The following is a 15,535-nucleotide window of genomic DNA, read 5'->3' as shown; positions in this document are numbered from 1 at the left end:
TCTTATGGTTAAAGTAAAAATGAGTATTATCAGCTGTGCTATCCACTTTATAAACTAGATATTATATTTACAGCGAAGATGAAATGAAACGACAGAAACATACTCTCTGAGCAAGGATAACGCGGTGGTGATTGGCACTCTGTAAAACACTTCAAATGTAAACTAGTTAAATAATTAAAATCAGGCATAGCAACAGACTTCTATTTGATGTAAGCTTCTATTGACTTCGAGGGCAACAGCTGCAGATCCTTTCCTTCATCACCAAGAGAAAATATACGCAAACAAAAGAAGGTTGTTGCTAGGCCTGATTTTATGTTTTAATTTGCCATGTTTCTTTCTTTCTCTTAGTTATATACTTCCCAGAAAGGTAATCTGAGAAAATAGAGATAGTTGGAAATAGCATTTGATTGCTACCGTCACTATTTTTCTTATTATCGTATTTACTCGCGTAATAGTCGCACTTTTTTTGCCAATTTTTCATTGTGAAAGTCTAGGTGCAACTCTTATGCGGGAAAATCTACTACACAATATTGTAAACTTTTGCCAATTTTATTTTTCTGCTTTAAAATGGAGGTGCGAGTAATCACGGTATACGTAAATGCTGACTGCTTTCTGTTATCGATTTCTTGAAGGTGCTTAGAAAAAAAAATTAAAACTTTTGAACACTTCCTTACGCATTACATCCGATTTTATTTACCCGGTGTCGTGAACAGAATTCATATGAGTCTTTATGCTTATATTAAAAGTATCCTTAGTTAAACAGACGTAAAATAGCGGTTTTCAAAGGTAAGTTGTATTTGTTTTTCTGTCTAGCACACCAGATTTTTCAACGGCTATAAAAACAATATAACTGGCTAAAATTCCGCAAACAAGAGTAATTTACTAAATTTTTTCTTTGAAAATATTCTTTGAAATTTTTGCATTTGAAATGTCGCGAAACTGCCAGGTTCAAGATTGGAGAAATTGGAATGGAACAGAAAAGGAAACTGCAGCAGAAAAGAGAAAATAGTTGGAAAATTATAATAACTACGAAGAAGAAAATAAAAATAAAATAAAAAATAATAATTCCTCTTTTTCGAGGAACAAGAAGTATTAAATACACTAGCGTGCGAAACTTAAGCAAATTTTCTGATTTATTCCGTAATCCCGTAAAAATTCAACTGGGAGTTGTGAGATTCATACTACAGAGGCTGAATTAGTTTGAGGAAAGTACAGTAGCAAAAAATAAATAAATAAATAAATAAAATAATAATAATAAAAGACGCATATAGCATGGAGCAAAAATGAAATAGGCTTTATTGATAGAATGGCTCTTTGATACCAAAAATTGTTAATTTTTCAGTCCAAGAGGTAGAATGCAAACCAAAGATGCTTAGTAAGGCATATGACCTACCCAACTGCAATGGTTGCTTTGCACCATCTATCAATGCTCAGCATCATATTATCTAACAGTTTTTGGACTAAGAGTTCCAAGTCATGAAGGAGCATCTGTTTCAGTTGTCCAATGTTCTCCGGAGGGTACGATCGCGTTTACCAGGCATTTCCCTCAAGTATTCCACATGTATTCAAAGCGATTTAAATCAGAGGAGCACGCTGGCCAATCCATTCTGTGGATATCTTCTCTTTTCTCAACAGCATGAGTCAGGAGCTCCTCAACAGCACGAGTTCTATGTAGCGGTGCATTGTCATCCATAAAAACAATGTCGGAACTTACGATGACATTGGCCAGAAATGATGAGTGTGGAAGGAGAAAACTTCACTAGAGTAATATTCTCCGGTAAGTGAATCTCTGCCGAAAATGTGCAGCTCTGTTCGCCCGTTCATCATAACGCCTCCTCATACAAGCACGCGAGGACAATCCCAATGATTTCTTTCCCTGACGTTAGTGGGATGAAAACATGTACCTACCTCTCTCCATATCAAATGGTGCTGAGAATCGTTTGTGAAACTGAAAAGACTTTCATCGGTAAAGAGGACGCGACTCCATTTATGGATGAGGCATCCAGTTTTGTGTTCCACACACCACTGTAAACGATGCCGCTGATTGCCTGTTATAAATGGAATGCAGCATTCAGGATGGCGGTCGAACAGGTCACCTTTATGAAGCCGCCTGGCTACAGTAACCGCGACATCTGTCGTCCGGTTGAGTGTGATCCAACTGAGAGTGATATATCCGTCATCAGCCACCGTTGTTTTTTTCGGCTGACCACCATCAACTTTCCTTACAGCTGTTGGAAGTCTTTTCAAGCTCGTGAAAGGGTACATTTATTATTCCAAACTCTTGGGTAACTTAAGTCAAACTACGCCCCTCTTCAAGCTATCCAGACATTCTACCACATGGTAATGGCGTCTTGATATTTTCTTGTACCATACTGCAAGTACAATCTCACTTTCACTTGCAGAAGAATGTCTGAAAATGGTCCTCCCTTTCTTCTTTTTAAGTTGCCTTGCAGGGCCGTTCTTAGTGGAAGTGCAGCGTGTAAAAGTACGTAGACGGCCAAAATCAGGCGCGGCTGGACTCTCGGGGGGGGGGAGTGATATGACGCCTAGATATTTTAAATTCATTGTAAGTACTTGTCATTTGTAAGTACATTTTGCACAATTTGTCATATCTAAGTACTTAGTGAGTTTTAAATAAAAATTTTATTAATCATTGCGCATTTTTTTTAAATTTGAGGGCGGCAATCTTAGGAAAGTACGAGGGCAGCCATTGGCCTAGGAACGGCCCTGTTGCCTTGCATTGCGCGTTGACTCCTCACAGTTTGTGTGCCCTGGCGAACCTTTTGACGTCATGGTGCTGATATTTGCATATGCATGACCTTTCTGTTGAGTTAGCCTTTCATTATACTAGTCGCAAAAAGTCCTTTTCTACAATTCCATGGCTATATGTTAAAAATGAATTTGTTGCTTAAATTTACACTAGTGTATTATGCGCTGTCAAAGCGATTAAATTAACAAGCTATTACCACCACTGTAGTTTCTATACATAATGCTGTGATGTTATGCATAATGAAATATATATATGTATATCATTTGTTTCTAACACATATATGTAAGAAAAATAAAGAATATGTAAAAGATCAAATTAGCAATGTAAATTAAATTCCCTTCTGTATTCTAGAAATAGTAATCTCTCTGCACTGCGTCATTTCGAAATTAAACCATGCCATATGATTCTTACGTTAATTCTGATGATGTAAAGGGAACTAAAACTCAAGCAGCCAATAGTAATTAATAGCAATATTAACTATCCAATTAAAATGCATTGAGAATAAAAAAATAACTCAGTCTGAAATAAGATTTCACCCTGAACATAACACACTTGCTTTCAGCGCTTAGGTATAGCTGTGCTGCTGTCTGTCTGCTGCTTCCTTCTTGCTGCAAAGGTATCAAAAATGTAAACTCTTTGAATAGGCACAAATAATGTGCCAACTTAATTGTGGCCGCAACATATTTGCTGAAATAAAAAAATGAATATTAATCTGCCTTCGCCTCCATTTTCCTATTCATTATGGATCAACAATTTTACGCCATCAAAATTTCTGCTAGCAATTACTTCTAAGTTTGTTTTTATCATAACTGAGAAAAACTTTCATTGGTCTTCCAGGTTTTACCATGTATACATTTGTCTCATTTAGACACACATGAGTGTATCAGTCAAGTTCAGAACAGACGGAAAAGAAAACAGCGAGACACCGGCCACGTGTATCTTACACGAACTATTTCGAGCTACTTTCGACCCCTCCATTACTCAAAAACTATTAGACCTACAAACCTGCAAATTTTTATGTCTAATAGATCTCCATTGAACACATAAAATCCCAAATTTCGTTAATTTAATCTTATAGTTATGGAATTATTAAGGTCTGAAAAGTGTCATTTTTATAACTGACTCATTCATCAAAAACCTAAACCACTTCTAAATGACTTAGATATTTGAAACTTGGCATCAAGGTAAATCATTAGGCATATACAAAGGAAAAAATCTAAAACATAAAAAAATTATATTATTATCGAGGTTAAACCAAATAATAATCATAACGGGCATTTGACAACGTCACCAATAGACCGTTGCACCGATCGCCAGTTTCCGCGGCACTCAGATGCTTATCAACTCTGAGTGCAGGACCGGCTCTTTTTTCATTTTGATACTGGGTTCGGGCCTAACTAAAGCGATAAACTAACAACAACAATATCCCGAAAAGAATGTGAACAACTTTCAAACGATAAAAGCGTTGCCGTTTACTATCTCAAATTTAAATAACGAAACAGATGCCTGATGCAAATAACAAGAGAAAATAATAAAAAGAAACGAGTGCAGCATAAAATAACTGAAGATCACATATTTGTCGACTCTTTTTCATTTAAGCGTCCAAGTAAGAACATAACCTTTAATTTAGTTTTTCAAAAATTAATGGTAACATAACAACAATATAAATATGAAAAAAGCGCCAAGTTCTGGAGAAACGACTTTCGGTGTAGTTGATGTCACCGACAAAAGAGTTGAGATCTAACGGATGGCAAGTTCATAGCAGTTCCTTTAATCATAGCTGTTGGAATCTACAACGCTCTTCAATTTATTGAAAAAAAACAATTTATTACTTTCTTTGATATCAGGTTTCTAACTTGGCAAGTTAATTTCTAATCGGAGAAGTCAAATTTTTTGAACGTAATTTATTGCAAATTAAAACTTTGTTGAGAAGTCTAGAGTTGCATTCCTTAAGAATAGTCAATCTCCGCATCGATTTTTGAATCCTTACGAGGGAAACTTTTTTTTCCTAACAGTAAGAATTATGTATCCATTACTGTAAGCAGAATTTTGCTTTGAGGTAGCAGCAGCTCTTGTGAGTCTCCGGTAAGGCATGGGAAAACTTATCATTTAGTAAAAACTGCTAAACTGAAACTTACACGCAAAAATTTATGACTGATATATTTCCATGTTCATCCTATTTATGGTAAAAAGTGTGCAGTCTTTAATTAAATATTCAAATTTATCGATACAAAATTTTTTGCTTTATCATATTTTATTCTACTTACCCAAGCCATCCGATTCAAACAAAACAGCTTCATGCACTCCAAATTTACGACACCATCGTATAAAATTTTCTGTATTGTCCCTTGCGTAGAAAGACTCAGACTTTGCGTTCTCCCAGCACTTGAAGCGAACTGATGGAATGCTCTGAAAAACACGAGAACAATGTCTAAGCGGACATTATCTTTTGTATTAGAGCTCTGCAAAATTAGAATTTGATAAATTAATGGCTACCTATGGCTATAGGTATTTAAAAAGGTGCGCATCTAATCTTATGTTAAACCTATCATTCTAGTATAAGAAATGAATCAAATAAAATTCACTTTGACACTGAAAGACATTTTTTAATAAAATATATAAAATTTGAATATTTTTATGCGTTTCTTACAAAAAAACTTCTAATTGGCAAGTTATTGCTTACCTACCAAAGGTCATTTTTAAGACTCAGTAATATGCGAAATCGGCGCTGAAAACATTATCATACCTACATTTCCCTCATTCGAAAGAAATGGCAGAGGCGTCAATTTACGGAGGAATATAGAAAACTGAATTTTGTTAAATAAAATATATGAGAGTTAAAATTCCTATAAATGTTTATATTCACACGTCCCTGGTGTTGAGAAAACAATTTAGAATTTTGGATTAGGAGAACTACATTTTTAAATTACTTGCTTAAATGTTTTCAGTAAATTTGCATACTGCTCCAGGTGGGAATTTTGGTAGTTCGAGTACTCGGACTTAATAGTTGACTTCAGTCTTGGAAGTCTGCATTCCATTTCTGTAGTAGTTTCAATGTCTGTAACAAATTTATCACTGGGATAAATATTTCAGTTCCTGGGCAGATTATAGAAGACAGCGTGATTACCCCATATCTTTCAATCCATGCTTTATATTTGATAGTTAAAATGTGCAATGGTACGATAAAAATCTCCGGATAATTTAGACTAAGAGTCAGAACTCGCATAAATGAAAATTTTGAAGAATTTTGTATGCTCTTTTAAATGCTAGTGGATCTTTAGAAAATCGCGGACATATATGACTAGAGCTTTAATAATCAGACATTGTCAGGAGAAATTGTTTAATTTAATGAGAACCAAATCAATTATAATGCAAATATCTAGCAAATATATGACAACAAAGGACAGATTTAAAAAACTGTAAAAATTTTGCATTCTATTCTTCGAGGAAGAGAGAAAACTTTCGTTCTAAAATATTGCGCTCCAAATTTTCTAGCATGTAACTAAATGTGAAACCGATAAACATTTTGGTTTCTGCGCGTTCAAGTTAAGTTTTGAATGAAATAAATGAGGCACTTCATTTCATTTATTGTTAAATAGTCGCTACAGAATTGTTTGGCAATACCGTAACAAAACTTTCAAGTTTCTGAATTATATATTATTTAATAAAGTATTTATTCTTAACCACGGTTCTAACGAATCAATACGCAGAATTCAAATTTTACTTTAATTTTTTATGCTAAAATACAAGAATAATAATTGTTATACATACACGCAGTATATCAATTTGGTACTAAGCTAATTAAAAGTTATTATTGACTAGGGAAGAAGTTTTCCCCCTTAAAAAGGTTTGCTCTTCTGCAATTATTATTACATTCTTATCGATTTGGACTCGTTCAGTTTCAAAACACCTAAGACATGCAAAACTCAATTTGAAAAGATATGTTTAAATTATTCTTGATATATGAGGTAATTTAGGCTCATTTTAAAATTTCTGTCGTTTGTTTTTCTTATTTGACAGTAAAAAGAACAGCTTTTGTATTGATATTTTATTTTCTGCAGATCCCATATAAAGATTTGAACTGTATATATTTTTACTTAAATAAAAGAATTATCAGAATTGTCATGGTCTTAACGCCTGCATTATTTGAGTTATTTCTTATACAGAAGCAATGAACGTAGGATTAATTTCTCAGGAGGAATTAGTCTGAGATGAGTCTGAAGAGAAATTTCTCTTCAGACTCATCTCAAGTTCTCTTTCTTTCTTTTATTTTTCAGCCGTGCAATATTTTTGAAACATTGTGCATCAAAGATGTGAGGTCGAGAGACTCGAGGTCTTTTCAATTAACATAGCTTTTGGTTCAATTTGCACTAAAAAAAAATTAAATCCCACCTGCTTTAACAAAATATTACCACACGTCCTTGATGTCATTTTTTTAAACATATGCCGGACTTTGGTTTAGACGACAGCAGTTGTCAAATCTAATCTCTGACCAATTAATTTCATGCTGGACCAGAAGCATAGATGTAATTATCATAAATACTGTAGTAATCCAACCTAAGTAAAATATTATTATAAAATAAACTGCAACATCTACATAATTTATATAAACAAGCAACTTAGAGGAACATGATTGTATCAAGGCCTTTTATAGCAAAAGCATATTTTTTCAACCTTGTTGTCAGTAAGAAGATAAAAGCTAATCAAAAATAGAATTACTAATAATTCAGAGCAATATTTACTAATTTTATTTGCCCTGCTTGGTTTATGCTTGTGAGATCCAACAAATTCTAACTTACTTCTGTAATAAGACCTCTCCTTTTGCATTCTTCAGCTTTCTGTTGGATAAGTCGAGCTAGTTTACAGATGATTACTCCATTATCCAGCTTGTCCATGAAATTCTCGGCAGTTATATCTTCCACATCTAAAAAAGAAAAAAAAAAAAAAAAAAAAAAAATCAGTTACTGAAAATATAAGTACCGTTATTGTATCAAAATATCGCAAATTTTGAAGGATGCATCATTAAATATCGTTCAAAAATTACCGTTGTTAATATGCATATTCCTATGGAAGAAGAACTTGTGAGGACCACTGCATACTATAATATAAATCTAGCAATATTCAAATATTTCGCTTTATTTTGTCAAAATATTCTTATAAAATATTTTTATTGATTTTTTTTAATTTTAATTAACATTGAAACCAAGATAAAGAAAAGCATTTTAAGCTTTTTTAAATTATGATTTTTATTTTTTTAAAATTATATTTTAACTGAAAACATCCCACAGATCTTCTCATTTAAAACTAAGTAAGCCTGCTGATGAAGTGCACTACTTAAAAACAATAAATTTCACCTTAAGTATGATATATAATAAATATCATATGTAAGTTTTGATAAATAGGATTTTATTGTTCCCCTGGGTAATTAAAAATTTCATGTTTTTCACCAAGAACTTCGACTTCATTCGAATACTTGTAGTCTATTATTTTTGGCTGAATGTATTGGAGAATGTAAACTTTTTTTTTGAAAGAATAAGATGTAATTCGTATGAAAATGTATAATCAGAAGAAAATATATAAGATAAAAAACTTCCCAAAGAAACTTGTGAATTAATGCCAGAATACTTCTTTCGGGATTGCAAATAATTTACCAAATAAAAAATCTTAATTTTTAATCTTTGCAACAACTATCAATTTTCTCTGATTGTTTTGTCTACTATATTTTTGCAAATACAAAATATGTTACGAAACTTTCATTATCATTTCCAAATAATAGGAGATATACTGCGTCATTTATGTTTTTCTGCGACAAGAATGAATTTTTAAGGAAAAAAGAATTAAAACAAAATGTGTTTGCAACATTGAAGATTTTCAATAGTGCTCTAGTCCAAACATGTCGAAAAAGTGGAGGATGACGGAGTAGACATATCAGAAAGACATACAATTGGGAAAAATTAAGTTTTTTATTACTAAACTTCGCTTTCCTTATCAAAATAATTATAATAAAAGGCTGACCGCATTCTTTCCCTGAAACAATAAATCCACCCCCCTGGTTGAGAACCTCCGTCTTAGCAGTGATATAATACACTGTAAATAAGAAATTCTTGATGCAGACAAAGCTGCAATGAGTATCCTGCTAATTAAAGTATCTTAATTCTAATTAATCTGTATCTCAATGTAAAAGTAAGTCGCAACTTTTTGAGAAGTTTCGTTTTCAAATTAGACTGTAAAATAAATTTTAGTATGATATCAAGTAATGAGTTTAATGTGTACTAACAGATGGCGCCACAAGAACTTGTTGTGTAGCTTCTCGTAGGCGAGGAGTGTAATTATTAAAACAAACATAGTAAGTCATTGCCTTTTGAGAAGCCAATTAAGCAATAAAAATGCAATAAAGCCTCCTTTTGAAAGTAGTGGCTTGTTTCTGAGAACAAACAAAACTCTAATCTTTTTTATTATTATTTTTTAGAGCTTATTAGCAGATCATGTTCATAAGTAGGTTGACTACTACAGATGAATGGAAGCTGTAAAGAATGGGAAGAATTATCACAGAAAAGATATAGGTAACCAGAAATCAAAATGCACTTAAAAAACAACTTCTGTTTTTTTCAGTAAGCGGAATTTGTGCTCCCTTCTTTTCGCAGGCTTTCTTAGCAAAAGGAGTTCTTTATTATGAATGGACACAATTCGTTTGAAAGAATTCAACAATACAAACCCACTTCATTCAGAATTCGTCCTTGGATTCGGTTGGAATTAAACGTTATTTTATGTGATTTCATTAGAAGTTACTATGTTCAGTACAGTACGTCCTTAAAAAAGAGGAAACTTACATTGGCGTTTATTACAGTTTTCCGCTTCATGTGACTTTTAATCATTTTTTTTAATCAGCATGTTATATAATTCCATATTTCCGAGATTTAACTGAAAATACTGTAATAGAAAAGTATTTCAGCGTTTAAAAAAAGGGGGGACTGATGATCTGCGCTTTTATTAAGTAATGAAGACTACAATATCTTTCGTTTGTGACTAATAAAGCAATTCGTACCGTTTTACGAAACCACTTGGACAAAAATTTTCCTTTCAGTTACGTGACTGGTTGTTTCTCCTCTTACCTCTAAACAAAGGTCAGTTTTATAATTTTAGTGCTATTTTTCAAATATCATCTCACTGCAGATATGGATTTTCTTGATTAATAACGAAAATCTAAATAGTTACTAAGAGAAATGACTAAGCTTTGAAGAAGAGACAAAAGTTTCTAAAGAGGCTGAATCCTTTAAAGCAGAGCTTCTTAAACCTTTTTCATTCGCGACCCCTTTTTATGACTGAGATTTTTTTCACGACCTCAGGACCCCATAATATTTACGAAAATTTTGTGGGAAGCCATAAACATTGCACAAATCCTACACACGCATGAGTGAAACTGTCAATTTTTTCACTTGTACTGTAATACACTATTGAAGTTTTAGGTTAGTATTTAATTTCTAATTTTAAGACATAAAACAATGTGAAAATTTTAAATACGTAACAGACGAAATGATAGAATCAGGTGCAAAACAAGTAAAATGAACGTTTATATTATAAAAAGAATGCGTCGAGACATTTTCGTTTTTTCTTTGTCTGTATTGTTTTATCTTTATCTATTTTCAAATACATTGTGTAAACACAAATATTTGGTAGTTGTAAATATATATTATTATAAAGCTAAAGAAATATCAAAACTGCTAAAATTTTTGGCGACCCCCTGCTGCAAGTCACGCGACCCCCCATAAGGGTCGCGACCCACAGTTTAAGAAACTCTGCTTTAAAGGAAATATGGGCTGATATAGTTAACCCACGCCATTGAAAAATATTTTAGCGTGCGATACTCAAAGTGGGAGGAAAAATGCTAAAAAAGAGTTACATCGTGAAAAAGATTATATTATATATAGAAAAGGTTATATTGTGAAATTTATTATGAACTTTTTGTTAAGATAGTTTGAAAAATGTTTCGAAACATAGTAATTTCTTGTTTTGTAATGTAACAAACCTAATATATGAAACATTTTCTTTAAAAATTATTTTCAGTGTGTTGTGTTGTAACCTGTTACTTAATGATTTTGATCTTTGCTCGCCCACCAGCGGCCGTGGGTAACATCGCTGAACACTGGTAGTTCGGACCTGGGTTCGATTTCAGTTGAGCGGAATGGCTGAATGAGTGTTTACGTGGTTTTCTCCATGTGTAACATGCATACGAGCCAGTTTTGCTTAGAAAATCTTCCACGAAGGCACATCTTCCCTTAGACAGATAACCCTAGTGTGTTTGGCCATAACAAACTAAACCACACGTAGATCTTTCCTATCACTTCTTTCCTTTTCCCTACTAGAATGTAAATTTAGTGCGAGAGTATTCAAGGTGTTTGAACTGTGAGACAAAGCGTGTTTCTGCCTCACGAGGCCATGTTACTAACTTTCGCTAGCTCTAATAACATTGCAATTCTTCGGCTTTGCGTTACTGCTGCCGGCATTTAAATTATTAGGCCGGTGAGAAGTTTTTGCGCCAGCTTTGCGTTAAATAAATTATGTAGTCTTTGATACTAGACTTAGCTTTAATTTGAATTTGACTTGCTTCAAGTTACAATGCCACAAGTGGCAACTGATTCTGTCAAACACGAGAAGTGCGTTTTATACTCGAGTTCTGCAGTCTTTTCAGGCGAAACGATAATTCGCTCTAAGTCTGTTAGGGTTTTATACTAGGTTATGCTACTAAAGCAAATCAAACCCTATACATATTTTAAAAATATAGTTGCGTAAACTCGCGTAATGAGCCTATGCTTTCAGAATTGCAATTGAAAGGTTAACGTAAAAATGAGGTAAAATCAGGCAATTTCAAACGCGCGAATTTCCTTTAATTGTTTTATTTTCGAATATTTTGTGTATTATAATATTATTATGAAAGATAGCGCTGGAATATGAATAAAAAAGATGCAAACAATGCAGAAAATTTTTCTTATTGTTAATTTCAAATAAACGTTTTTAATTTCATATGCACATTTTTCAATCATTTGCTAAAACTTTTCTATTAAAAACTTTGAAATAGCCTTTAACATTTTTCGTGTTAATTTTAAAATACGTTGGACATAGGTAAGGATTTTTGAAGGATATAAATTTCGTAAAAATGTATGTTCCAGGCAATAAAAAGTGTTTATTTTTTAAGGGAGCAAATGTATCGGCCATTGCATCAGCAATTTTTAACAGTTATACTACTTTTCCAATACATGTTAGGTAATGACCTAGAAAGAGAATTGTGGGGATTTCTTAGGACCGGAAGTAATATATAATTAAAAGACAATGCATAATTCAGTATCATCCATGGGAAACATTATGTTTGGTCACGTGTAACTAGGCATCTTTAGCTTATAGAGAAGAAAATATGCTTTCTAGACATGAGATTGTCTTTGATGTCTCTTCCACAATAGTATATTATTGAAGCAGACTAGAATTCATGTTAAATTTCATATGCCTATTTGCCGATGAAAATTATCATCTTTGAACAATTCGAATTGCTCTGAATGTGCATTTAAAAATCCTTCTCATTTTCTGAATAAAAGAGCCTTATTATTCTCAATGAAATGTAAATAGATTAGCTCATTGTTTCTCAAACTGTTTTGCCCCATGCACCACTTTTCTTATTGCTAGATGATCATTCTCTCCCCTCCTCCAGTCCTTTCCGAATTTCGAAAAATGCACTTATTTAAATTTAGATTATATTTAATGTGCTTTATAAATTAAACAAGAAAAAGTATGGAAAGCATTTATAAGTGCCAAAACTTGAATAAAAATAGTTTTTTTTAAATTTATAAACTAAACACTAAACGGGTAAAATAATAAAAATAATAATAATAAAAAAAATGCCCCCCCCCCAAAAAAAATCTTTTTAGTACATCATGCGGGCAGTACCATCGCAAAGTGCAACGCTGCTGGTGCATGGATCTTTTCCTGTGCACCTATTATTTGCTAAGAGTGTGTGTGTGATTATGGCAAAGCATTAGAGCCTCGAGGGCTATCTGCCTAAGGGAAGGGATGCCTTCGTGGATGACTTTCTAAGGGAAACTGGCTCGTATACACGTTACACATGGGGAAAACCACGAAAACGCCCATGCAGCCAGCCCGTTCGCGGGATTCGAACCTCGGATCGAACTACCAGTGTTCAGCGACTTTACCGCTCGACCGCTGGTGGGCACCATATTTGCTAGGAAGTGATGGAAGAGAGACACCCCTGCTTGGGTACAATTTTTTTTTTTAAAAATTAAGTTTAAAATAGCATTTATGCACTTAATTTTATATTTTTTGTTTTAATTAAGCCCCAGATGATGAACACAGGGTGACGACAGTGGTCTTGCTTCGGGGTCAACAAACGAGATATAAAACGTACACGCAAATTTCAAGGAATATGAAGGGAAAAAAATCTGATGTGTACACCACATGACTTCCTTGTACGGAATATTAAATTATACGCATTTTTTCTTGCATTTCATTTAAACTTCTTAGATTGAGTAAAATCTACTTCGCCGACAGCGCATAAACCACAATAGAATAAATGCATTCTTTAAATTTCACTCTAGTATTTGTTTACCACAGCGACACTCTGGCGCTAGATTCTTAACAGTATTAATAATTATATAACAGTTAACTTATATAATAATTATATAACGGAACCTAAGTTAACTGTTATATAATCCAATAATTATATAACAGTTAAGTTATATATTTCGTTCATATTATAACTCATAATGCACAAAATTTATATCATTTAAAGAATAGAATTATCTAATCGTTGCCACATGTTCTATTCAAATACTATAATAAAGCTAGAATGATGTATAAAAGAAATTAAGCAAACAAAACAAAAAAGAAACAGTTTTTCACAGACGATTGAGTATTTCTCATTCAATTAATTATGTTCTCACTTCGCGACAAGGCAAAAATACATAAAAACTCAAAATATCTGCATTAAAAATACGAAGTAAATCTTAAACACTTATTTCCTCGAAAAAATTACAGAAAGGATTAAGCATGATTTAATTCGCAATAATAAATGAAGGCGCTATCTTTGTTGTTGCGAAGCTACGTTTCTCTAGATTGGCAACAAATCCACTAGTCTCCTGTTTCAAATGTAAACATCAATGGCCGCCATAAAAAAAAAAGGCTTAGCGGCACTTAGACAACTTTAAAATTGTTGATAATTTTAAAAATATTGCATACAGATTTACTAAAGGCATAAAAACCTTAACCGGAAGATAAAAACAACATAATACAATCATTTTTAAAGCAAAAAATGTACAATTTACAAACATATAAGAATAAAGAAACTGAGATACCTGAGCCGGGTAACAGAGTGGATATATATATAAATATATTAATTAGTAATAGATCCAATTTACCTACTACAACTTTTCTTGAATGGAAAGCTGCACTAATTAAAGAATTTCAACGTTTGCTGTTCAAGTCACCTTTTTTCAACTCTTTACACAATAAAAAACGTCTAGAGGATCTAATTCAAAAACTGCAAGATAACTTTATCATCATGAAGATTGACAAAGCCAGCAACAATTTTAGTGTTATTTGACAACAATTTTACTTCAACCTTCTGCATAAAGAGTTAAATAACACCTGCACTTACCAAAAAATCACTACCAGTACTAAGATTCTTCTCAATAAATTTAACGCACTACATAAAAGGCTAAAAATACATCCCCAGAAATATAACAACAGGTTTGCCAATCTCTATGCCTTACCTAAATTTCATAAAGTCTCCAATAAAATTCAGGTTCATAGCTAATAGTACCAAAAGTTATCTCAAAGAAACAGATTATCTTTTTACACAAAAACTTCGTATGATAAGTGACCTAATTAATAACTATGATTTTAAGGATCTGCATTGCAACTGGATGATCTCTAGTAACGGACTAGTTCTTAAAACTGTGAATTCACTTAAAATAGACCATATCCAATGCTACGACTTTGAAAACCTCTATACTTCTCTACCACTTGAAGAAATTTTTACAAGTTTACTAGCTCTTCCAGATTTATTTCCGCAAATTTCTACCATTATCAGCAACGAAAAATGGCAACTTTTCCTCTCCAGCGTGCTCTTCAATAATTTTATTCAATTTAACAATAGCATCTTTAAACAAGTACAGGGAATCCCAATGGGTGGTAATTTTTCAAGCTCTGTCTGTGAATTATTCCTTTTTACAAAAGAATTGACCTTTGTCCGTTCACTCAGTACAGAAGAACGAATATTTTACAAACACATCTATAGATATATTGATGATGTCATTGCATTTAATAACTACAACAAAATAGAAGTAGCTAATATCTACCCTACATGCTTAAAACTAAATAAAACAAATACAGAACAGCATAATGTAGTCTACCTTGATTTACATATTATTGATTACAATTTTATAAAAGTTTACGACAAAAGAAGAGAATTTAATTTTTCCACACTAAAATTAACTAACTGGAATTTAAATATTTCCAAAAGAGTCATACTTAACCCAATTTATTCACAGCTACTCAGAATAAAAAGAATCTGCAATACTGCAAAACACTTACAAGAAGAAATACTATACTTCGTAACTATTTTGAAAAGTAACCTAATTCCTCATAAAATAATTAAAAATATCTTAAAAAAAGCTGGCATTAGCCTTACCTATTTTTAGATTTTTTGAATTAGATAATGATATTTTATGCCTAAAGCCCAAAGGACGGTATAAGGTGGAT

The 15,535-nt window shown here is 32.7% G+C and overlaps 1 protein-coding gene across 3 annotated transcripts in view; it reads right to left on the bottom strand.

Annotated features, from left to right (window-relative positions):
• Positions 1-15,535, bottom strand: part of LOC118197491 (growth arrest-specific protein 2-like) — a 163,309-nt gene that overhangs the window by 15,416 nt on the left and 132,358 nt on the right. For all 3 annotated transcript variants that reach the window (XM_035369002.2, XM_035369010.2, XM_035369016.2), the window contains 2 exons: positions 7,570-7,694; positions 5,038-5,179 (listed from right to left, as the gene is read on the bottom strand). In XM_035369002.2, the coding sequence (XP_035224893.1) occupies positions 5,038-5,179; positions 7,570-7,694 (267 nt within the window). The remainder of the gene's footprint in view (positions 1-5,037; positions 5,180-7,569; positions 7,695-15,535) is intronic.

This window comes from Stegodyphus dumicola, chromosome 5 (assembly GCF_044657685.1).
Source record: "Stegodyphus dumicola isolate Sdum_Otavi_A_Nest chromosome 5, ASM4465768v1".
In the NCBI taxonomy this organism is placed as follows: Eukaryota; Metazoa; Arthropoda; class Arachnida; order Araneae; family Eresidae; genus Stegodyphus; species Stegodyphus dumicola.
Note: the sequence above shows the minus strand (reverse complement) of the source record. Positions and strands in the feature narration are given on the sequence as shown.